Raw genomic sequence first — 22,488 nt, 5'->3', positions numbered from 1 at the left:
ATTATAAAAAAATCTATCCTTCCACCCATTTCACCGCGGCTGGCTGTCTTTGAATAACACGCTTCCAAAGAACCCATCAGAATGAGCGACACCATTCAAAAGTAAGCGTCAAGATCACAGCTAATCATATCCACTCCATTGGCTGACAGTAAGGATAACAGAAAACGCAAGTGGGATTTGGACGATCACGGCAAAAGCCGTTCCGAGAGTTTAAGCCCAGCAAGCAAGATCAGTAAATTGGACGATGCCTCTGCTAAGACTCCCGATGCCAGTGATGCCGATGTGGATCCCAGCAAAGCCGCAAGTAAGAATCACTTTAATGACCAAACTCGGTATTTGCTTCTCTGGATTGACTTGTGACTTGCGAACAAACAATAGGCATTGCTGCTGCGAAAATCAAGGCCATGTTGGAACAAAAAGGCATTCCTTTAACAGAGGACAATAACCCCAGCAACAACCACAGCGATACCAATGGCGAGTTTGTCCGACCTAGAGAAAAAGGAGATGCAGAATTCTATAAAGATATTATGATCAACGACCTGAAAAATCGATACATGTTAACTCGCGGTGCCACACAATCACAAATTCAACGTGAAACTGGTGCTGGTAACGTACCTTTCTTTTTTTGTTTATCTCTCTTTGGTTTAGCCGGTCAAAGAAAAGTTGATGGACTGACGGTTGTACAAAAGATGTCACAACGCGCGGAAAGTACTATCCCGACAAGAATTTAGCCACAGACAAAGAACCACCTCTTTACCTTCACATTACCGCGTCGACGCAGCAAGCCTTGGATGATGCGGTGGCAAAAATTGAAGAATTGATCCAAACCGCCCAAGTTCCATTGCCAGGCACTGGTTACCCGCCAAGGGAAGAACGGCGGCCCGAAGTAAGTGTTCAATTATTGTACTTTTTAAATGTGGTTACTTAATTTTTTTTTTTTTTCAGCGTAAATTTTTCGATACGAAAATCTATGTCGGCATTGAAAGTAGCCCTTACTTTAATCTTCGCGCCAAAATCGTTGGGCCTCAAGGATCTTATGTCAAACACATTCAAAATGAGACCGGCAGTAGAGTGCAACTTAAAGGCAAAGGATCGGGATTCTACGAAACTGACACTGGAGTTGAATCCGAAGAAGATTTGCATGTCCACATTTCGTAAGTCGATGTTTTTCTTATAAAATGCAAATGAGTTATGTCTGAACTGTTTTTATTTTTTGTTTACAGTTGTTCACGTCAAGAAGGCCTTGATCAAGCGGTCAAGTTGACTCAAGATTTGATTGATACTGTTAAACAGGAGCATGAACGTGCGAGTCAATACCCTCATTACGGCCGAGGTGGCTATGGTGGCCATCACGGTGGCCGAGGCGGCTACCGCGGCGAGTACCGAGGCGATTACCGACACGATTACACTGGTGTAAGTTGGCATTCTAATGAGTCACAACAATGAAAAAAAATATTCGTGAATCTTACCCATCGGATGTAGGGATATGGTTACGGTGCTTACGGCGCAGTGCCACCTCCTCCAAGTGCTAGTCCTCCTGGTGCTCCTCCAGCAGGTTCACCAGCGTCCCAGCACACGTCGCCTCCAGCTCAATCACCTGCAGCACCTGGTACTTCGGAATCGCCTGGCAATCCTTATGGTGCTTATGGAGCTTATGCAGCCGATGCGGCTGCTACGACTACTTCTGGCTCGCCTGCGGCGGGTGCTCAGGCTTACAACTATGATTACAGTCAGTATTATGCTTACTATGGTTATGATCCTAATTATTATTATGGATATGGGTATGCAACGACGGCAACACCACAGCCCGGCAGTGGTCAACCCAGTGACGCTTCGAGCCCATCACAACCTCCCCCTCCTCCTCCGCCAGCAACATCGGATCCTGCTCCTCCACCACCGCCCAGCACCGATCCTCCTGGCAGCCAATCGTACAATGCTGTTCCTCCACCCCCTCAGTTGTAAAAAGGGTGACGTTTTTGCATGTTGATTCACAGAGCATGATCTGAAAATATTGTCTTGACTGGAGTTAGGGAAGAAAACGTGGCATTTTTTTGATCTAACAAATACACGCGTACTTTAGATACAGGCAAAACAGATTGGTCGCAGTCCTTGTAAAGTAACCATTCTATTATATTTTTTTCTCTCTCTCTCTTTCTCTCTAACAGTCAAATACCTATGCTAATGGAAGCACATGAACGAAGCTCACAAACTATCTCTAATGCTTTAGGTTCGCAAAGGAATGATAATAAAGAAAAAAAGAAAAAAAAAGTTATTCCCCAATGGAGGTAGAACGCCGTGTGTTACATACAATGTTTATTCATTTGTTACATTGTGGAATCGCAGGGAACCAAAAATCGCTGTTTTGATTTGCAGGTGAGAAAAATTTCAAAGGAACAAAATTACAACATTGAATGGATGATCGTTTTGTATGTGAAAACTGCCTGTGTTATGAGCCTTGAAGTAATGATAATGTAAGGAAGCTTTCCATGGATCCCAACTTTGTAACTGGTGCTATATCTCTTTTAGGCATCCAAGCACTCGAAATAGAATGTTCTTTGCAGCATGACACTTGAAGGAAACGTTTTTGATCGGTCCACTGAGGTATCTTTGGAGATTAACTGACATCGATCTTACATCAGTGGATAGCAGTGAAACTGTATATGACTGTCGATGATGATCTTGTTAGCTACTTCAAGTAAACCTTTGGATTTTTTTGAACAAGTGGGTTTTTTTCGTGTCGCTGCATAAAACTTGCCCAAGCATTCGACTTAGTAAGGCATTGTGAAAAATAAAAAAATAAACGAAAAGCGCAGTTCCAAGCTATCTTTATCCAGAAATAAACGATGGAATGACTTCATGAAGAAGAGTTATTGTGTTCTCTCACAATATTTAAATGTATGGGTCACACTGATGATGTTGGGAGATCTCCATTTTTGAGTTGCAAAATGTTGCGCGCATTTGAAAGTGCGTGTCACACCATTCTCCTGACACCCGATTTCCCAGCTTGAACGAGCTTTTTGGACTTGAATATTTTCCTTTTACTTTTTTTTCTTCCTTTTCTCATTCTCCACTCGAGAAGCTCCCTGAAGGACTTTCCATTAGAGTGATTAGCACTTGGTAAAGACGTTACAGTCATCCATGTATTAGGTTTTTTGTTACCTTTTAAATGGCCACAGACCCATCAGAAGCTTTCCAGACAGCGACGGATATACCACCGGCAAAACCTCATTCAAAAATAGCGTACGTTACCGATGACGACGAGGAAGCTCAGTCTTCAACCGGAATAACCCTCGTAAACCGTTTATCAAGAACTGGAAGTGCCACCGTAATTACCACCATGACCAATGCACATTCTCATGGGAATGCAAACGAACATGGACAAACCGCTGTGGCAGCCGCCGCCGCGGTCGCCGCCGGAAATACAACGCCTTGTGTAGCTGCATCCGATACATCATCTCAGGAAGCAGTGGAAGAAGTAAAGAATGATTTAGCCACCGCTACCGGGTCCAGCGAAGCCGTTGAATCGAGCCATGATACTGCCACCGATCCAATTACCCACGATGTGAAGAATCATGTTACAAATAACTCCGTCCAAGATACCGATCAGCAATGCCATCACAGTCGGGACGATTCACATGAAGAGACTCGAGATCATCATCCAGGAAAGCAGCCCAGCGCCGAGAGAGATACAGAGCCCGATTCGGCTAGAGTGGATGACCCTCGGGGAGCTGATGTTGATGATATCGGTGATTGTTTGATCAACGGTGAACAAGAGGATGAGGGTACTGAAGAGATTACAGAGGGAATGCGTGGCATGTCTCTTGAAGATGAAAATGCAAAAGACGATAGTTTGACGGAAGACGGGTCTCAAACAGTCATGACGGAAAATAACGGTAGCACCCTTGGCGAGGATGAAAATGAACAGCAAGAACCACCTGCGTCAATGAGTAACCAAACAACAAACGATGCATCTGTTTCCGAGTTGCATGATCGTCTTTCTGAATTGCATGAACCGTCTTCAGCGACAGGTCAAGTACCATCATCACTGACATCACCGCAACCGCCGCAGCCGCAGCGGCCATCCCAGTTACCATCACAGCCGCAGTCACCGCAACGACGAAAGGTGTGGGAATCCGATCGTCAAGCTTCAGAATGCAGGCGTTGTGGCAGGAGATTCAATTTTTTGGTCCGACGACATCATTGCCGGTAACATTGGAGGACTGACCTTTTTTTTTTTTTTGGTTGATGTGGTAACAAGAAAAAACTTACGTATTGCTCTTGGCGTTAGTCGATGTGGACAAATTGTATGTGACAAGTGCAGCTCGCATCGGGTGCGTCTACCTGCGGATGAAATTGTGGAAGATCCAATGGTGTCTACGGCTCATTACACTATTATTGCAATGCAACCGCAACGTGTGTGCGATGCATGCATACGCCTTCCTCTCAAGGCGGACCCTGATACTCGCAGTTCGCATCCGCTGAATATCAGGAATGCCATGAAGCGCACATCTAGTTCTCAGAGCCTGATGAGTGAGTGTCCCGTGTGTGGGCATGATCTACTGGGGATGCGCAAGACAGATCAAGAGCGCCACCTACAACAATGCTTGAACACAGGCAGTCCTCCAGTTCATTTACCACGCTACATAGGTGAGTTGACCTCAATAAACATATACTTATCTCAATGTATACTCACTCTGCGTCGGGGTCATAGTGTATAAATTATCGGCAGACTCTCCGCAGATCAATGAAGAATGCCCCATCTGTTTTGATGAGTTTCAAGTTGGTAAGTTGATGCAAGTGATGATTTCCAACTCTCGTTAGGATGATAATCTGATTATTATTACTATTATTATTATCATTATTCTTTTTTCACAGGGGACAAAATTGCTCGTATGGTTTGTCTTTGTTCATTCCATCATCAATGTCTGTCGGATTGGCTGCAACGTGGCCGAGGTTGTCCTGTCCATTATGATGCCAGTTTTGCGTCGTGATATCATCATGCATTACATTTTTCCCGTTCCGCCTATTACTTCTCTCTCTTTTATATCTATTGTCCCCTGGCTCCCTTTTCACATTATCCCAATACCTCTATCATCTCTCCTACTCTTTTTTTCTCAGCCTTGACATTATCCGTTTTTACTTTTGTGTACTTGTTCCTGTTTGCACGACAGACAGCTCAGTGAATTTGCTTACCATAGCAGATTCTTTTTAAAGATTCTTTGTGATACTTTTTTACAGTATGTGTTTGCTTTTGGCGAGAAAGGATGGGTGTACCCTCATCTAGTTCATGTATTTGTTGTTTTTGTCTCATTTTTTTCTCTCACCATAATATATTTTTCCATTGACTGATACTTCTGAGCCTTTCTTCTGTTTGTCGACCAAAAATTTTTTACTCACTGCATGGTAGTTTCCTCTGAGAATATCAACCTTCGCAACATCACACCTGAAAACATTGATCAAGTGCGATCGCTTCACCTCGCTTTGTTTCCCGTGCATTACAATGACAAATTCTTTGATCATCTACTTCAAGTGGGCGAATTTGCTAAATTAGGTACGTTGTTGCGGCATGTTCTCTAGCACCACTGTCATTGCTGATCAGCTGTTGCTTTGGTTAGCCTATTGGGGTGACACTTGTGTCGGATTAGTCTGTTGTCGCTTGGAGAATGACGGATTGGACCGCTCTAAATTGTACATGATGACTTTGGGCGTTTTACATCCTTATCGACACCGAGGCATAGGTGCGTAGGGCAAATCGGACGATAACTCCGGGAGGGGCGCAGGGGAAGAGAAGGAAGGACTGTTGGCTTTTTGACTTACACATGTTTTGACAGCGCATCGGTTGGTGGATCATATTTTATATCAAGCTAGTCTCTGCGACTATATTTCATCCATTTATCTCCATGTGCAGACCGTCAATGAGGCCGCTCTCTCATTCTATCGCCGCAATGGATTCGAAGTGATCGGCTATGTAGAAAACTATTACAAGAATATACCCGACAAGCACGCCTACATTGTATCAAGGCCAAACCGTCCTCGTACCTGACTCTTGGAAACCATTGATCGGTTCCACCTATGTTCCCATTTTTGGGGCCGAGCGTGATCCATCTGTCCCGCCCATCATATCCCAACCCCCAAACCCCTGATACTCATACGGAAGGAAGATATCGAATGTAAATGTTTTTTAATAGATCTATCGTTTCAAAAATAGGCTAAAATGTGTGCTGCATTACTGCTCGTCAGCTTTCTCGCTATCGTCCTGAGATACGGGTTGTTCTTCTGTTGCCTTGGCTGCTGCTGCTGCTTCTTCCTGTTCTTCTTGCATCTTCTTTTGCAAAGCCGCAATCTTTTCTTCAGCTCGCTTCTTGTTGGCTTCAGTGACCTTGGGCTGCTCGGCCACATAGTAAGCCTTTCTTTCCTTGAGTTTTTCAAGAGTGGCGGGAATCTCCGAGATCTTGGTAGGCACGGTCACCTTGATATCGAAAAAGGCTTCCATGGTAGCCAAAGGCAACTTGAGTGCATCGGTCTTCTTTTCCTTATTGGCCTTGTTGCCACGCTGCTTCTTCTTGCTTGCACCCGAGAAGAATTCTTCATCATCCTTCTTCTTCATCACCACCATACCCTCAGGTGCATCAGGAGCATTGGCACCGTTGTCGGTGCGCTGTTCCTCGGACGATCCGCCCGCCACAAAGCCTTGCAAATATTTGGTAAGGTTCTCGCACAGGGCAATTTCACTTTCAAAAGCAGGCAAGGCCGCTTCTTCCAATTCCTGTTTGGCCGCTGCCTCACGCTTCTCCTTTTCTTCCTGGATTTTACGAAGACGTTCTTGTTCTTCCTTGAATTCACGCAACTTGCGCACAAAATTGTAATATTCGTCATTGGCCTTGCGGTGTTCGTCACGCAAGGTTCGAAGCTTGGCCTGTTCCTCGTCCTTTTCGGTTCGGACTTTAGTCAGTTCGTTGAATAATTTGTTGCGGGATTCCCACTGCTTGTTCTGTTCCAAATGCAAATTCTTGAACTCGGCATCGAGTTCTTCGTATTGCTTGCTGAGCTTTTTGGCTTCCTCTGTATCAATGTTCTTCTTCAATTCCGCGTGGATGGCTCGTTCGCGGTCAATAGCAGCCTGCTGCTCATCAACATCCTCTACAGCATCACGGCCACGCTTCAATTGAGAGATTTCCTGAAGAATCTTCTTTTCTTCCACAAGACGTACACCGCTTTCAATCTTGCTCTCAAGTTCACTGTTATCCACCAGAAAAATTGCTGTGTGAGTTTTACCGTTTTACTTTTTGCCACGCTTTTCTCCCTCGCCCTTTCTTTCCACTCCTAATTCCGAAACTGCTTATTTTGTATTAGCAGCTAAAACTTACGCGATACGCTGATCCACCTCAGCCTTGGTCTTGTAAGGAACCTTGTTCTGGAAAGATTTGATGTTGTTTACCTAAACACATGACGCACACACACAATTAATCCCTGTTTTGAAACGCGATCAATCGATCAAAGCGCAAATCACCCAAACTTTACCTTTTGTCGGATAGACTCCTGAAGAGCATCCAACTGTTCATAGACGGCTTTTCGGCTACTCTTGATCTCGGCCTGCTTTCTACGAAGCTCTTGCAACTGAGCCTTCACCTCTTCCTGACGAGCATTCTCCTTTTGAGCAGGCATACTGTTGATCTTATCCCAAATCGTGTTCTATTTGCAGGGCAGTAGTGAGCACACATGGGTATCAGGGGAGTCGCCACTCCATTTTCCAATCGCTGGATAGAGACAGGATAACGTCGATAGGTTTCGACGAACGAGCCACAGTGGAAGCGATGGACCGAGAAATGGCTCATCATCTTATATTGCTTGTGGCACGCCATCATCCGCTCAATAAACAAAGATAAAAAAGTAAAATACTTACCATCTGCTTCTTGAGTTTCTCGATGCGTGCAATGCTCTCATTGACCTGCTTATCGAATTCTTCCTTGTTGGGTTTCTTAACACCCTTGGGAAGGGTAGGAGGGGCCAAAGTGTCTGCCATTATAGAAGCTTCAAAAAGATGAACAAAGAAGAAGGGAAAAGAAAAATGGTTGGAACGTCGAAAGCTTTGTGCTGCCAAGCTGAGGAAGAAAACTGGTGCACGTTTCCAGCCAATCAAATGGCTTGCAGTTGCAGTGTAAGCCACCGGTCTGGCGGAGCTTGAGGATCACCGCTCTTTGGGAATCTCAGTTGAATTTGGATTTTTTTTTTCCCTTGAATCTCGAAAAAAAGGCTACCACCGATTCTTTTTTCCTTTACTGGTCGCACTCGTCATGGGAAAGAAACCTTTTATTGATCGCAAGCAAGCAAAGCATTATCATGTCGTCCATCGATCGCAAAAAGATCCGCTTGTGAATGATGATGAAGCTTCGCAACGAGTCTTGAGGGAGGTTGTACCCTCGAATATGCTAAAGGTAGGAAGATCCGGTCAAATCAATCATGTTTAAAGTGACAAACATACTTATTCCCGGGTCTTTACAGCACAAAACCAAGGAAGAGCTGGCTGCCCTTAACAAAAAGCCCGTCAAACTGTCGCAAGACGAAATTGATCAGTAAGTGATTTGGAGCCGTTCAATACCAAGTAAAAAAAAAAAGCATTCCAAATTGGCTCATCGGCTAATGACCATATAACAGACGAGTGGGCAAAGCAGCTTTGTACGGTATTTACTTTGATGACAGCGAGTACGATTATACGCAGCATTTGAAGCCTATCGGTGCCACCGATGCCGTTTTCCTTGAAGCTCCCGCCGCCAGGGAAAAGACAAAACCCAGCAAAACCGGCGTTGCTTTCCGTGATGAATTACCAGAAGATGGCAAGGACCGTACTCTGATTGAAATACCGGCAGATGTGCTTCCTTCCGAATACGAAATGAAAGTCGGTGTAATGAACCAATCCACAGGGTTAGATGGCGGTTTGCAGCCCGATATGGATCCTCGTTTGCGCGAAGTTTTGGAAGCATTGGAAGACGAAGAATTTATCGACGAGGATTTGAATCCCGATGACTTTTTCACCTCCTTGGATGCTGATGGGGAAGTTTATGTTCCAGAAGACGACGAAGAAGAATACGATGAAGAGGAAGAGGAAGTGGAAGAGATCTTTACAGATGAAGGCAACTATGACTGGCAAGCCGCTTTCCGCAAGTAAGTATGCTCCGTCGCCATGCCAGGACAACTCTTTTTTCTAAATTGGTCTTGTTCTAGTTTCAAACGAGAACAGCAACGTGGTGATTCGGATGATGAAGACTTTGATGATGATGATTTCGATGATCGACAATCCAAAGGAACCGGGTTTTCCGTTTCGTCTTCAATGATGCATCGTAATACCCAGCTACGTTTATTAGACGATCGATTTGATAAGGTACGGTTCATTCCACGATCATCTGGGGAGTGCGTATGTGTCAAGGGGATGTAGCGCAAACTAACTTGCCAATGACAGATTGAAGAAGAATACATGGAGGACGAAGACGAAGATGAAGAGGAAGATTCAAATGATGAGGCGTTTGAAGAGCGTGGTGATTTCGATTCAATCCTTGACGAATTCTTGGAGAAATATGAGCTTGTGGGAAAAAAAATGGAACCGAAGCTTGAAGGAGAAACCAGCGGCGACAAATTGGATACCATACGACGAGCTTTATTCGCTACCAAGCTGGAAGATAACCAAGAAAAGAAAGAATCGAGCAAAAACAAGCCGAGAAAAGAGGGCGAGTTTGAAGATTTATTTGCGCGACCGGAACAACGACAGAGAGATACCTGGGATGTGCAGAGTGTATTATCCACTTACTCCAACCTCGAAAATCATCCACAGATGATTTCCGATCGCGGCAAACCATCCAAGAAGATTCGCATTGATCCCAAGACGGGTTTGCCTTGCTTGGTCGAAGTGGCAAGGAAGCCTAGAAAGAACGACGATAGAGAGTCTGCCGAGAATGGAGATGACGATGAGGCTGGTGAAGAAGAGTCCGATGACGAAGATGACGAAGAACGAGTGAATCTTGGCGTAGCCCGCTCAAAGAAGGAGACAAAGGAGGAAAAGAAAGCACGAAAGTTGGCTGTCAAAGAAGCCAAAAAGGTAAGTTAGATAGCGTATCCTCTATTTGAAAAAAAAAGAGTCACTGACGTTTGCATTTCTTTGTATTTAGAATCGACGTGAGGAAAAGAAAACCATGAAACAAGCATTTAAGAATGAAGAATCCCGACAAAAACAAACGATGGCTCAACAACGCAAGACCAAAGGCGTCAAACATATTCCTTAAAAGACAAGGCCAGCATTTCATCTCAAATTCCATCATGAGCGTGTCCTCAACACTCTTGTCCAATCACTGTGCATATAATAACCAAGTTTACTTTTTTTGATATATTTTCGTCTGTTCTGATTTATACGGTATAAAAGCTTTCATTTTGCATCGATCACTGTGAACTCGCTTTTGTTTGCCATCTCCAATATGTAACATTTGATTCATGGCATGCCATGGACCATCATCTGTGCATTGAGCCGTTTATCCTTTGCATTTCTTGGGGCCAAGCTTGATTTCTACTGTTGTGTAACAAATGTTAATTAAATGATGACGATGAAAAGCTCGCATTAAATCACATCTATTGATGGCTTGGCATAATTTACGAATTATGTATCTGGTAAATAATGTTATTTTTAGGTTGTGAGAACAGGCATCTCATTGCTCAGCTTTTGGCTTGTCGCACGGAAGTATAGAACATAATTGATAATTCCGCGCCGTCATCTCCCAAACGGTGTAGGCGAAGCCCGGTTAGGACCAAATGGCAGCATCCTGAGTCAATCTCGGGCTGTTTGGCTGCACCAATGAAGCTCGTTAAAAACCATGCAGGATTACATCGGCCCGTGAGAATAACCGCCGAACATTAGAATGGTTCCAATTATCCACCACTTCATTTTGGCTAATAAGGATTGAATGTCAGCTAACAACAGTAGTGTGCAGAGGATGGTTCAATCAACTGTTTCACAGTTCAAGAGAAAGTTGTAACCACACAAGAGAATTACTATTTTTTTTATTATCACGCTCGGTCATCCAACTGAAAATACCAGAATTACACAATCAGTTGAACCAAATTGTCTGTCAATTCATTGGTTGAATTCAAATTGCCAAAAAGTTTAAAAAAAAAAAAAAAAAAAAAAAAAAAAAAAAAAAAAACCTGGACGTCATGGATGGAAAAATCCCAACAATATCAAGACAATTTAGGTTTCAGTTCATTTCGGCAGAAGAAAAAAAAAAGACGCCCCAAACACACGGATAAACAGTTATCAGACTTAGATAAAGAAGTATGGTGATGCAATTTTTGGTATAAAAAGTTTCGTGCAAACTTGGCTGCATGATGAGCTGTAGAACACAGAATCTGCAGGGAAGTTCCTAATTCTGAAAACAAAAGGGGAATACAGGGCAATTGCCCAATACAGGCTAGCCAAAAAAAAAAAAATTGGGCTCTACATATTGCAGCATCTCTTCGCATTCGTTTTTCATCATATTTCGGTAAAGAAAGAGCCATGACCCGTTGATATTTGGGTTTGGGTCTTTCGGGAATCGGTAAAATCTGTAAAAAGTTGTCTGCGATCAAACAGCGAGTGCTGAGGCTGGTGCCGAATGGCCCGCTTTGGGTTCCAAAAAAAGTAATTTTCATTGGCCGAAAATGCTTTCAAGGTAACCCAAATATGGAAATTGCAAAAAAAAGAACTTTCTTAACAACTGCTCATGGTGCGCCTTTTTTCTTTCATTTCCTTTCCCTCTTTTTTTTTAGATTTAAACATCATTTGATATCCCTTATTTCTACCAACTAATGAAGATACCATTATCGTTTCCGGCGCCTCTGTCGCCTCGGTCATGGTCTATCAAGACATTGCAGTATCCCCTTTTCATGATCCTGCTCGCATTCGACTTTTATGTGATCCAAGTTCCATCGTTATGGATTCGATGTCTCTTAGCCGTTGCTCTGGTGGCATCCTTCTTTATACCATATATTCGTCGATTTACGATCGCAGCCATGCCGATTTTCGTTTGGCTTATCACCTTCTATGCTTGTCAGTTCATTCCCGACCATTGGCGACCACAACACATCTTTGTAAACATTTTGCCCACCTTGGAACGAATCCTCTATGGAGCCAGTCTGTCAGAAATCATTTCGCAGCACCAGCACCCGGTTCTTGACGTGCTTGCCTGGATCCCTTACGGCATCATTCATTTTTCCTTCCCCTTTGTTTTTGCCACACTACTGTTCGTCTTTGGCCCGCCGGGATGTGTGAAAGTGTTTGGTAAAGCATTTGGATTTATGAATCTCGCCGGCGTGCTGACCCAACTTCTTTTTCCTACGGCATCACCTTGTAAGTCACGACGCTTCTGATTAGGGACAAAAAAAAAGTCATCGGGTAAACGATCCGGCTAACGTGAGCAATGTTATGTTCCTTAGGGTACGAGTTAAGCTATGGCTCGGCTCCAGCTGATTACTCCATTCCAGGTCAACCTGGCGGCCTTGCTCGTATTGATGACATTCTTGGATTCAAGTTGTACGGCAACACCTTTGGCAATTCTCCACTCGTCTTTGGGGCCTTTCCATCCTTGCATTCGGGTTGTGCGACCATTGAGATGCTATTCCTTGCTTATTTGTGTCCCAAACTCCGAATTCTGTGCATGGCTCATGTGATGTGGATGTGGTGGTCGACGATGTATCTCACGCATCATTATCTAATCGATCTGGTCGGCGGCTCGATCTATGCAATCCTGGCTTATTTTATAGCTCGTCCTTACCTACCACCCATTCGCAAAGATTGCAGGACACGCCTAGACTATCTCAACATCAAATCCGTCAGCTTTATGAGCTTTTTATCCAGCATCGAAATGGACGCTCCGGTGCCGGAAGCCACCGATATTGAACAGCCTCAAGAAGAATACAAAGAAGCAGACCTCGTTGCTCACGTCGCCATTACCATGAACGAAGATCCAGCCACGGTTCGCTTGCTGAAGGAGCCGCCCTATGAGCTTCCGTCCCTACGTATTGACGAACTTGACCATATTACGACTGGCAGCAGCAGTTTGTATTCATCACCTGCATCACTAACCTCCGATGGCACATCCACTCCATCCTGGTCAGAACCTTCCTCACCTCGATCACTCGAATCGTTTGAACATTTTCCATTTCATACTAACCAAAAGTAATTCTTCCTACTGATCTGAATTGCTTTTGGACTAACTTTCTACCCCCACATACTTGTAATTATGTATTCCGCATTTTACTACTTACTCTACTACCACTTACTTTGTAATTCCCATAATAAGCCTACTGTTACATTATTAGACAATGTTTGTTCCCACCCTAGTGTTCAAAATTTGACAACATCAAGCGAGCGAGCAAGCAAGCAAATAATACCACTTTTTAATTCTTCATAGTTTGCAATTTTCAAATGAGATTCACATTCTTATTACAAAGTGAAAACGTGAACAGCTGGCAGAGCGTTCTCATACTTGGAGAATTAGGTAGCCCTTGGTTAGTATCCTTACTGTGCTGCGTCACAGAGAGAAATTCGCTTTAGAATCAGTGGTTGCATTTTTGTTTGTTTCCAGAGTGCATGACGTTGTCTGTGAACGCATGTGCAACCAGCGGGGAGGTTGCAGTTGATTGGATCGTGAAACGATTGGATACTTATGCTGCTTATTGCCTTTTTTGACCTTGTGGCACCTTTATCTTCAAAGTTTGAACGATTTGATCGCGAACATTTCCTCCACCGTAACGCTTGTGTACTTTCGATAATAGGTTTTTCTTTCCTTCTGAAAGCCTATGTTTTCCTTCGGGGCGGGTGCACAAGAAGAAGAAAACCGAAAAGAAAAAAAAACGAGGATTATTGTTTGTTTTGAACATCCTGCATTTGGATATTTTTTGCTATGGTGATGCAAAAGCGGAAGAAATATCACCATCTTTTGCACCCGATCGATCGCAGATTTTCCTCATATCTATGGGTAAATTAGCGAATCCTTTTAGCACGAACGAAAAAGATCATGACATATCAATCATCAATGCAGTTAGGATGACACTATTGTACGATATATAGTAATAGTCTACCGTCATCCAAAATGATTGATCACTAACGGGAAGTACAGGAACTTTTCATTCTCGATATCAGTCATTTGCTTCGCAGTAATCCATTCAATTGTGAGTTGTACGGGGACTGTGCTTGCATGGATTGATCGAACCTGCAGGACTGGTAAAACCATCTCCACTTGAAACTGACCTCCTTCCTCCCGCTTGAAGGCTATGTTGTGATATACTGCAATAGTGGTTTGTGGTTTGGATTGTAGTAGCAAAATCATTATAAAAGGGAAGTCATTTATGTAGTTTATACGTTGGTAAAATCACTGGTTCCGTATATGCTTTGGAATAAAGATTTACGAGGCATGAAGTAAAGTAATCGTTAAAATTCATTCCTGCGCTTGCAGTTGTAAAATCGCCGCATGAATTGCATGAATGATTATGTAAAATAAGATTTAACCAACGAATATAAAAGGTGGAACAAGGTTATAAAGTGCCACGTTTTCTGACAAGCAAGTTTAAAAAACCTGGATAGTAGGATAACATGCCTCAGAGTCACTAGTTGCTGCTCATATAATCTGTACAGTGATTTCCGTCACAGTAAAAAGCAGCAGGAGACCCAATATTTTTCATGTTCACCTCGCGTGCAACAACACCAACTACAGCGAGAATGCTACTGCTTTAAACCAAGCTACTGTAAAAGGTCCCTGTGCTAGGAAGCATGCGCTTTGACTGATTGCAAAACTTGCAGTAACAGTGGATGTGTCATACATCTCGTACAACCGAAGCGTGCTCCAGTTGAATGGTCTCCCGATGGGAACAGCCACGTTTATTGCAAGGCTCAAATACTGATCGGTTCAACCGCTGGCTTGCACGAAAGGCAATATTGCGTGGAACACTGTGGCTAATTGTTGCTTGATGTTTCCCACTGCTTCAATTCTTTTTGGGAGACTTCGAGATCCAGCCGTTGATGCAAAAAGTTAGAGTAAAAATACCACAATAATGTCTAATAAAAGAAAATGCTTCACTGACGTTGAGAGGTGACCCTTGATCGATTTCGAAATTCATCAATATAAAATGTCTTATGGTCGAGCTCAGAATGTAAACTCATAAAGGACCTTTTTGATGATGGGCGACTTGGATTTTCATGCTTCACAAATATATCGATAAAGTGCGATGTTCCTAGTGGCACGGCGGGGTGTGACTGTGAGCGATTTTGCAGCAGGTTCCATAATTTCGGTGTGAAGCCCAAGGTCGTCCCTGCTCGATTACCATTTGACCATGTGGAAAACGGCTGCCTCTATCGCTACCAGACACTGCCGTCGATCTTTACCAGCTTTCAAGGCTGTCGCTTTAGTCTGCCCAACGCAGTCGCGCTTGTCTGTTCTCCCTACCACTTTTGCTTGTTTCCGAAAGGCGCCACAATCGTTTTTCTCCACAAGCCAGGCGAGATGGAATGTCCAATACTCTATTTCGTAAGCCATCCATCGACTGACGCTCATGCTGTGATTCTTATCTGTACCATTTTAGTGAATTGACACCCGATAACTATCACCGCATTTCCGATCGCACCATGGATCGCATGGTGGAAGTGTTGGAAGACATTGGCGACGAAACCGATATCGATGGTTTTGACTTGGAGTATTCAGTAAGTCCGAACTTGTAGTCACCACGTATTGCATAGTTAGGCTAATCATTAATTTGTCTTTGTTTACCATAGCAAGGAGTCATGACACTGAAGCTCGGTGAACACGGTACCTATGTCATTAACAAGCAACCTCCAAATCAACAAATTTGGTTGTCATCACCAAAGAGGTACGTATACACCTGAAAGATGGTCATAAGGGGGATCAAGTACTGACATTCTGGGAATTTACAGCGGACCCAAACGTTACGACTATGATGCTCAACATAAACGCTGGTTCTATCATCGAGATAACCATACGCTGGACGAGTTATTGAAGGAGGAGCTAAGCGAGATTTTGAATAGAGATCTGAATCTTCTAGAGGACTTGGATGTGTAAAAACAAAAATAAAATAAAGATAGCACTAGACAACTCTATGGTTGATAAAAATGAGGTTGGTTTGTGTTGGTTGGGGATGACAACGTAGCGGTGCACTTGTGCTTCCCCGGTTTGGGAGCCTGAAATTTAAAAAGATTCAGTTTGCAGGAACAAATAATGTGTATTTCTTTCGTTTCTTATCTCTGGATAAATTCTATCTATTACAATCGTTGATCATAATCGAGTCGTTCCTATGAGTACGAATACAGGAAGCGATACTCGTCATCGAGATCTTCCCATTGGTTCTGTTCGGTCCATTCATTCGACATCTGGTGTGAAGACAGCCACACTTCACTTGGACAGAAACACCCCGATTCCCGCATCCGATACCACTTGCCATACTTCCGTTGAAGCTACTCCCGAAACCATTCTTTGCACATTCGATGTTCCCGCCTACATGTCAATACCCGACTTTCTCAGCTATGTGGCGCCTATTAGCGATTCAGTTGCCCATTATCGTATCGTTCGGTAAGCAAAAGGTTCGCTTGCCAAATTGCTCATCGTCGTTCACTAAAATCATGTTATTAGCGACGCATCGCCTGACAAATATATGGTGCTCATGAAGTTCCGAGACTCAAAACCAGCTCATGATTACTACCAGCAGTTCAATGGAAGATCTTACAGCTCCATGGAGGTGAGCCTTAAGAATGCAATACAAATTGAAAGGGGAGCCGCATCTAACCCTGAAGGTTTTAGCCAGAAAAATGCCAAATCGTTTACATCGAATCATTCAGTATCAATTCCGTTTATATACCACCTTATACGTTCCCATTTCTCGATGACCCCGCCAAACATCCAATCTCTCTATCCTCTGCGACCCAAAACGACTCCCACGCATGGAGCACCTGTCCTGTATGTTTGGAGAAAATGGATGAAAAGGTCACCTCTCTCCTCACCATTTTATGTCAACATACATTTCATTGTCATTGTCTCAGCAAATGGGGCGACGGAAGGTACGTAGTAATTCGTCGTAAAAGCATACGCGTCCTGGAAAGGTCTAAGCAATATGGGCTTTTTTTTTTATCCTTCCTTACCTTTTGGTGCGCAGCTGTCCTGTTTGCCGATATTCTCGAAACCCCAATACTGATAAAAACGACCCTTCTGCGATCAATGGACCGTCATTGCCATGTCACGATAGTCCTTCCTGCAATGATGATCCGTATCACAGCCAAGACGGAAATCAATGTTTGGAGTGTAATGCAACAGAAAGCTTATGGTTCTGTCTAATATGTGGCCATATTGGATGTGGACGGCAACAACATGGCCATGCCTATGATCATTATCGAGAGACGAGTCATTTATATTCTCTGGAAATCGAAACACAACGGGTCTGGGATTATGCTGGCGATGGTTATGTTCATCGGTTGATCCAAAATATGGTGGACGGTAAATTGGTGGAATTACCTGCTGCAGGCGATCAAAGCAATGAAGAAACAGGTTACTCCGGCGCTTCCGAGGTACGGCGTTTGCTCATCTTGCGGCATAAAACATGTTCCAATTTTACTGCTTTTTAGGATAAACTCAACGCCATCTCCGATGAATACAACTATTTGTTATCATCGCAACTGGATTCACAGCGGCTCTTTTACGAGGATCAGCTTGAAGAAATCACAGCTCAACTATCATCGCTTACTTGCGAAAAGAATTCACTTACAACTTTAATGCACACATTGGGGCGCAAGAACGATAAGCTTCGCCAAGAAAGCGAGACATTCGAGAACGAACTACAAGTCAAACAAAAGTTTAAAAAAGAAGCCGAGCAAAAACTGGAGAACTGGAGAACCAAGTTGGAGAAGATCAATGGCGATTTTCTGGAAGAAAAAAAGGTATGCTGTCATCTTTAATAGACATTGCAGAATTTTCGATAATTCATGTCATTTTTATCAGTTGACGGCTTCTTTACTGTCCACCAATGATGGTTTGAAAACCAAGATCGACGAGCAAAAAAATATGATTAAAGAATTAGGCGATCAAGTACGGGATCTCATGTTCTTTCTCGAAGCACGGGACACAGTGCAAGGAAACCCGGAAATGGAAGGCGGCAGTGTACAGATGCAGCAAAGCAAATCATCACGACGACGAGGCGGGCGCGAAAGGCGATAACTGCTATTGTACATACATACATACCTCCATTAATCGCATATAATTATTCTGTGATTCTTTATGCCGTTCTTTCTTCGTCTTTTCATACTCCATTCTTATATATGTACATTACTCGTCATTGCAACAAGCGGTTCTGTCAAAGAAAATGCCGAATCTAGACAGAAAACAACACAATCAGATTTTTGGTAACTCAAAGCACGCAGAAACTTATAACCAAGGTTACGGGCTTTTGGAACCAAGGCACGCAGCACAGACAATGAAGCTCACTGCATGATACGACGGGCCCCTTTTTCAGATGGAGTTGTCTTTACCTTTTCAGACCGTAATACGCCGCAAAAGCAAACTTGGACTTCAAATACATTGCGTCACACAATGTGTTCTCGGCTGAGCTGGTGAAAAAACGGCACCCAAAGATGGTTGTGTTTCTGCGGATTTTATCATAGAGCATCTCTTGGCAACTTGGAAGCAAAGATGTCTCCTTCGGCACATCGGCCGGCGTCCGTGTAAATTTTTGCTGCTGAATATTTCCTTTGGGGGTGATACTCTAGGTGTACCTTGGGTCACATTGCCCTTCACGACGATGGCTGATGTATTTTCGTTTGTGTTATTGTATCTACGTATTCAAAGTTGACGATTCATTCAAGTCAATACATGATGTCCCACCGGTATAACAGCATCTTTTGCATCACATAAAAAGTGCCAAAGGTTAAACACACATAATACTTGTTAGAAAGTTAAAAAGAAGAAACAAAAAAAAAAAAAAACACTTCGGGGTGTTTGGATCAAATGACATTTGCTGACTGTTTGAATAGGGAACCGTGTTTTCGGATTTCGAACTGCGATTCCCATCAAGGCAATGATCGTCCGAAAATAGATGGATACCGTTTCTTTTTCTTTTCTTCTTGTTTCTCACTTGATTTCTAATGATCAACAAGCTATCCAGCGAAGCCAAGCGAAACGTATTTCGATGCAAAAGATTTCATCGACTGATAATAAGCGTGTTGTGTATTTTATTGGCGACACTGTGTTTCTTCAACCTATCTAGTATGTACTCGACGTTAACCACGGAGAATGCCAGCGGGGTAGCCGAACAAGCCATGGACAAACCAATTTCAGCGCCATCCCCATATGCTTCTTCCCCACACTCTAACAAACACAACTCCATACCTCAGCTATTCTCCGATGATCCAAAGGACGATATCGTGATTAATACGTCGAATCATTATACCTATTTGGTCATTGTCGCTTCCACCGCAAATTACACAGCCCGACGATCTTTAATACGAGAAAAATACTTTGGACTGGCCGATAATTTACTTCCTTGCATGCATTACGACACCGATACCCTGCACAAATTTTGGATCTACGGTGACCTCCCAACATCTCACACATCTACATACCGTCAATACGAGGCTGAGAAAATGGAATGGAACGATATAGTGGAGGCACCAACAGGAGTAACTTTTGAACAGAGTCATATTTTGTATTGGGTAAGAGGAGAGAAGAAAAAGGAAACCTTTATGGTTTATTATTAACTCTATTCACACGAACCAAAGGTCGAAACGAATCTCCGCCACTCCGGCATCACATATGATTATTTGATTTTGCAGGACATTCACACCTTTGTGCGACTGTCCGATCTGAAGCGAGAACTGGATTCCGGCGTGATTGGTGAAAATACCGACTCACCTTTCACTATCAACCAGAACGAGCCACTGAACTTGGTGTGGAGCACTTTCACGGGTGACCGACGTGATAAATACATATCCATTGTAGGGTCGAAAGCGGTGCACATTGCTCTAGAAAAGCAGACGGACATTGATCGGGTGAATGGTTCCTGTCCGCACTTATTGACAAATATGTATCATTACTATCGTTCGGTCGCGCCTTTTATCATTCAGAAAGTGGATGCTCAGTTGGATGCCGAAGCTGCCGCAGAAGAACAGGAACGGATGATCCCCGACTTTATTGATGAAGACGAAACGGAAAAGGAGCATCGAATTCGTCGCTGGACCAATAATATTGAGTCGATCCGTGATCATCATCTCGTGGTGACTCACGTTTTCCAAGACAACGAGTTCCTCGATTTGACGTATCGGTTTAAACTAAAGCCTCTGATAGTCTGTAATCAGCGAACATCGGCATTTCGGCACGGACCCCTAATAGTCGAATCAATTGACGATGACCAAGATATTCACAGTGCCTATGAACGTGATCATGATTTGCATGTCACGCATTGGCAAGCAACCGGTGAATCTATCGCTATTGCCACACCTTCATTTATGCAGGATGAGTGTGGTAATGAGTCCATGACTTTATGGGCTGAAAATAAACGAAACTATGCCTTGCGACATGGTTATGCGTTTGTAGCTCGGTCCGCCGAATTCGACCAACACCGGCAGCTCAAAAACCGTGCCATTGGCTATGCAAAACTGGATGTCGTCGAAAAACTCTTGCCGAAATATGACTGGGTTGTATGGATGGATGTAAATACCGTGATTATGCATCAGGATCAATCAATCGAGCAATTGATTCACAAGCTGTCACGTCAATATCCGGACGGACCGCAACGATTCCATGAAACAATCGATTTTATTCTTACCCGACCTCACGAGGGCAACGCCAGCAATTCAGGCATCTTCTTGATACGCAACGCCAAGTGGACCATGGAATTTCTGCGTAAATTGCAAGAAATGACCGAATTGCATGATGGTGCATCTCCGTATATCCAAGATGCAGTTTATCATCTTATCAACAGAGTAGGCGATCAAAGACGCATTCTAATACTCGACAGCAACAATCATGCGCTGCAGACATCGCCAGAGAAATACGTGCCCAAAGATTTTGTCGTTCATTATGACTCCATGTTATGTCCAAGCACGGCCGCCAAGAAAGGCTTAGCGGCTGCCAAAGCGATAGCACAAGGCGAATTCGTGATCGCCTTGTCAGAAACCCCAAATTGATTGTTTCTTTAAACATTTTTCATACCTATCCCCTTTCCCTTTTGTACATTATTTCATTCTTTGCTAGACACATTGTCATCTTTGGAATTTCTGACAAAATCTCTCCCTTAAGTGCTCCATGGCGTTAAATACAGATTCAAGTACCGTTTTATAGTGTGCTGTCAATGATGGCGTTTCCAGCAGTTCCTCCCTGAAATCTACATAATTAAAATACAGAAGTATGCACCAAGAACATTGTCTACCGCGAAGTGTTTGACAGCCAACAGCTGGATCGTTAAGTCCTTGAATCACGCACTGCGCTATGGTCCTATTTTGTATCCTCATTTATGTATTTTATGTTTCTTTATGCCTTTTATTTTGTGTTTTTCATTATTTCAGTACGTTTTATTGTATGCTTTTTTTTGCCTCATGTTCCTTTACTTCTATCCTTATGTCTATGTTTTTTTCAAATTATCCGTTACCCCGATGTTGTGTTTCTATCATTCTTTTATGTTTTACTGTATGCTTTTTGTCCTTATGTTCCTTTTGATTGGCAAACCCCCCCCCGGGGAAAAAGGGAAAGAGACTGAGCGTCATTGAATGCGCAAGATTTATGAGCACATCAACTAAATCTTCCCGAAAAATCAACCCCAATGGAAGCTTATTGACAAAAGACTAGAGTTAAGAGTGTCGTATAGGTAGGGTCCATATACCACTACATAAGAATTACCTCGGTTTAAGCAGATAAGAGACACTAGAGTAGTTACACACTATTTGTACATTCAAATCCCGATACCAGTTATTATCTTTGAATACCAGATACTAAAGAGATCATCTCTTTCGCGAATAAACAACAGTCTCACCGTACTCAACGTCTCTATCCATCTATATCACAAAGAGAACACCATCAAGCGAGACCTTTGGATACACAAAGAGTGCGGAGTTTTGAATATTGCAAATGGAATATCCCAAACACATCTTTAATCAGCTACTATTCCCACTTCCCTCAGAGCAACATCCCTACTACACATCCAAAGAACCAAACTTTGTGATCTTCAAGATCACACGGGCAACTAGTCTACATAATTAAAATCTTTGGGAAATTAGCGATTTTGTAAATCACATGATCTACACTAAGTTATCAGGACCTGTTAAACGTTCTTTTTTTTTTTATCTTTCAACCATGCCTCGCTGCCCACTTTCACGATAATAGGCGAAACAATTAGCAGCAAGATTCCGTTTGCGCCAGTTGTGGTTAAACAGAGTATCGTCGTCTTTCGAATAAAAATGTGAGTAAGCTCTTTTTGAAGAAA

At 43.2% G+C, this 22,488-nt stretch overlaps 9 protein-coding genes across 9 annotated transcripts; 8 read left to right on the top strand and 1 right to left on the bottom strand.

Moving 5' to 3' along the window:
* Positions 1–404: 404 nt before the first annotated feature.
* BYT42DRAFT_495765 (uncharacterized protein) lies at positions 405–1,446 on the top strand (the record flags this gene model as incomplete). Its single annotated transcript, XM_051564377.1, has 4 exons — positions 405–606; positions 690–886; positions 946–1,154; positions 1,224–1,446. 4 exons carry the CDS (start codon positions 405–407, stop codon positions 1,444–1,446), a joined length of 831 nt encoding a protein of 276 aa, XP_051423917.1.
* A 2,497-nt stretch (positions 1,447–3,943) lies between these two features.
* On the top strand, positions 3,944–4,991 carry BYT42DRAFT_495320 (FYVE zinc finger-domain-containing protein; the record flags this gene model as incomplete). The annotated part of the gene is made up of 4 exons (XM_051564357.1): positions 3,944–4,206; positions 4,289–4,647; positions 4,712–4,783; positions 4,876–4,991. The coding sequence occupies 4 exons, from the start codon at positions 3,944–3,946 to the stop codon at positions 4,989–4,991; spliced, it is 810 nt and encodes a 269-aa protein (XP_051423916.1).
* Positions 4,992–5,128: 137 nt separating this feature from the next.
* On the top strand, positions 5,129–6,160 carry BYT42DRAFT_331506 (acyl-CoA N-acyltransferase). The gene is made up of 4 exons (XM_051563075.1): positions 5,129–5,289; positions 5,408–5,551; positions 5,616–5,738; positions 5,832–6,160. The coding sequence occupies exons 1-4, from the start codon at positions 5,265–5,267 to the stop codon at positions 6,041–6,043; spliced, it is 504 nt and encodes a 167-aa protein (XP_051423915.1). The 5' UTR covers positions 5,129–5,264; the 3' UTR covers positions 6,044–6,160.
* Positions 6,161–6,190: 30 nt separating this feature from the next.
* BYT42DRAFT_569236 (uncharacterized protein) lies at positions 6,191–8,202 on the bottom strand. The gene is made up of 4 exons (XM_051568264.1): positions 7,904–8,202; positions 7,522–7,692; positions 7,368–7,438; positions 6,191–7,238 (listed from the first exon to the last, which is right to left on the bottom strand). The coding sequence occupies exons 1-4, from the start codon at positions 8,021–8,023 to the stop codon at positions 6,227–6,229; spliced, it is 1,374 nt and encodes a 457-aa protein (XP_051423914.1). The 5' UTR covers positions 8,024–8,202; the 3' UTR covers positions 6,191–6,226.
* Positions 8,203–10,181, top strand: BYT42DRAFT_569235 (Low temperature viability protein-domain-containing protein). The gene is made up of 5 exons (XM_051568263.1): positions 8,203–8,435; positions 8,503–8,573; positions 8,656–9,162; positions 9,223–9,379; positions 9,458–10,181. Exons 1-5 carry the CDS (start codon positions 8,295–8,297, stop codon positions 10,097–10,099), a joined length of 1,518 nt encoding a protein of 505 aa, XP_051423913.1. The 5' UTR covers positions 8,203–8,294; the 3' UTR covers positions 10,100–10,181.
* Positions 10,182–11,763: 1,582 nt separating this feature from the next.
* Positions 11,764–13,427, top strand: BYT42DRAFT_569227 (uncharacterized protein). The gene is made up of 2 exons (XM_051568262.1): positions 11,764–12,367; positions 12,454–13,427. Exons 1-2 carry the CDS (start codon positions 11,827–11,829, stop codon positions 13,197–13,199), a joined length of 1,287 nt encoding a protein of 428 aa, XP_051423912.1. The 5' UTR covers positions 11,764–11,826; the 3' UTR covers positions 13,200–13,427.
* Positions 13,428–15,251: 1,824 nt separating this feature from the next.
* On the top strand, positions 15,252–16,126 carry BYT42DRAFT_569222 (uncharacterized protein). Its single transcript, XM_051568261.1, has 4 exons — positions 15,252–15,542; positions 15,598–15,715; positions 15,788–15,882; positions 15,947–16,126. Exons 1-4 carry the CDS (start codon positions 15,349–15,351, stop codon positions 16,089–16,091), a joined length of 552 nt encoding a protein of 183 aa, XP_051423911.1. The 5' UTR covers positions 15,252–15,348; the 3' UTR covers positions 16,092–16,126.
* A 197-nt stretch (positions 16,127–16,323) lies between these two features.
* On the top strand, positions 16,324–18,233 carry BYT42DRAFT_496546 (BRCA1-associated protein 2-domain-containing protein; the record flags this gene model as incomplete). Its single annotated transcript, XM_051564430.1, has 6 exons — positions 16,324–16,598; positions 16,659–16,764; positions 16,827–17,083; positions 17,179–17,587; positions 17,645–17,956; positions 18,018–18,233. The coding sequence occupies 6 exons, from the start codon at positions 16,324–16,326 to the stop codon at positions 18,231–18,233; spliced, it is 1,575 nt and encodes a 524-aa protein (XP_051423910.1).
* Positions 18,234–19,279: 1,046 nt separating this feature from the next.
* On the top strand, positions 19,280–21,196 carry BYT42DRAFT_613856 (uncharacterized protein; the record flags this gene model as incomplete). The annotated part of the gene is made up of 2 exons (XM_051571787.1): positions 19,280–19,723; positions 19,790–21,196. The coding sequence occupies 2 exons, from the start codon at positions 19,280–19,282 to the stop codon at positions 21,194–21,196; spliced, it is 1,851 nt and encodes a 616-aa protein (XP_051423909.1).
* Positions 21,197–22,488: the final 1,292 nt, after the last annotated feature.

Source organism: Radiomyces spectabilis (genome assembly GCF_025331425.1).
Source record: "Radiomyces spectabilis strain NRRL 2753 chromosome Unknown BYT42scaffold_6, whole genome shotgun sequence".
Lineage (NCBI taxonomy): Eukaryota > Fungi > Mucoromycota > Mucoromycetes > Mucorales > Radiomycetaceae > Radiomyces > Radiomyces spectabilis.
Note: the sequence above shows the minus strand (reverse complement) of the source record. Positions and strands in the feature narration are given on the sequence as shown.

What these genes read in the sequence shown, in the direction of transcription:
- BYT42DRAFT_569236 (XM_051568264.1), bottom strand. Translation starts at nt 8,023, where the DNA reads ATGGCAGACACTTTGGCCCCTCCTACCCTTCCCAAGGGTGTTAAGAAA. An exon ending in AGAAACTCAAGAAGCAGATG is followed by an intron (nt 7,693 to 7,903) that starts GTAAGTATTTTA and finishes CCCTGCAAATAG; the next exon opens with AACACGATTTGGGATAAGAT. An exon ending in AGGAGTCTATCCGACAAAAG is followed by an intron (nt 7,439 to 7,521) that starts GTAAAGTTTGGG and finishes TCATGTGTTTAG; the next exon opens with GTAAACAACATCAAATCTTT.
- BYT42DRAFT_569227 (XM_051568262.1), top strand. Translation starts at nt 11,827, where the DNA reads ATGAAGATACCATTATCGTTTCCGGCGCCTCTGTCGCCTCGGTCATGG. An exon ending in TTTTCCTACGGCATCACCTT is followed by an intron (nt 12,368 to 12,453) that starts GTAAGTCACGAC and finishes TATGTTCCTTAG; the next exon opens with GGTACGAGTTAAGCTATGGC.
- BYT42DRAFT_569235 (XM_051568263.1), top strand. Translation starts at nt 8,295, where the DNA reads ATGGGAAAGAAACCTTTTATTGATCGCAAGCAAGCAAAGCATTATCAT. An exon ending in TCGCAAGACGAAATTGATCA is followed by an intron (nt 8,574 to 8,655) that starts GTAAGTGATTTG and finishes ACCATATAACAG; the next exon opens with ACGAGTGGGCAAAGCAGCTT. An exon ending in TAGACGATCGATTTGATAAG is followed by an intron (nt 9,380 to 9,457) that starts GTACGGTTCATT and finishes TGCCAATGACAG; the next exon opens with ATTGAAGAAGAATACATGGA.
- BYT42DRAFT_569222 (XM_051568261.1), top strand. Translation starts at nt 15,349, where the DNA reads ATGTGGAAAACGGCTGCCTCTATCGCTACCAGACACTGCCGTCGATCT. An exon ending in AATGTCCAATACTCTATTTC is followed by an intron (nt 15,543 to 15,597) that starts GTAAGCCATCCA and finishes GTACCATTTTAG; the next exon opens with TGAATTGACACCCGATAACT. An exon ending in GTTTTGACTTGGAGTATTCA is followed by an intron (nt 15,716 to 15,787) that starts GTAAGTCCGAAC and finishes TGTTTACCATAG; the next exon opens with CAAGGAGTCATGACACTGAA.
- BYT42DRAFT_331506 (XM_051563075.1), top strand. Translation starts at nt 5,265, where the DNA reads ATGGGTGTACCCTCATCTAGTTCAT. An exon ending in TGTACCCTCATCTAGTTCAT is followed by an intron (nt 5,290 to 5,407) that starts GTATTTGTTGTT and finishes ACTGCATGGTAG; the next exon opens with TTTCCTCTGAGAATATCAAC. An exon ending in GGGCGAATTTGCTAAATTAG is followed by an intron (nt 5,552 to 5,615) that starts GTACGTTGTTGC and finishes TGCTTTGGTTAG; the next exon opens with CCTATTGGGGTGACACTTGT.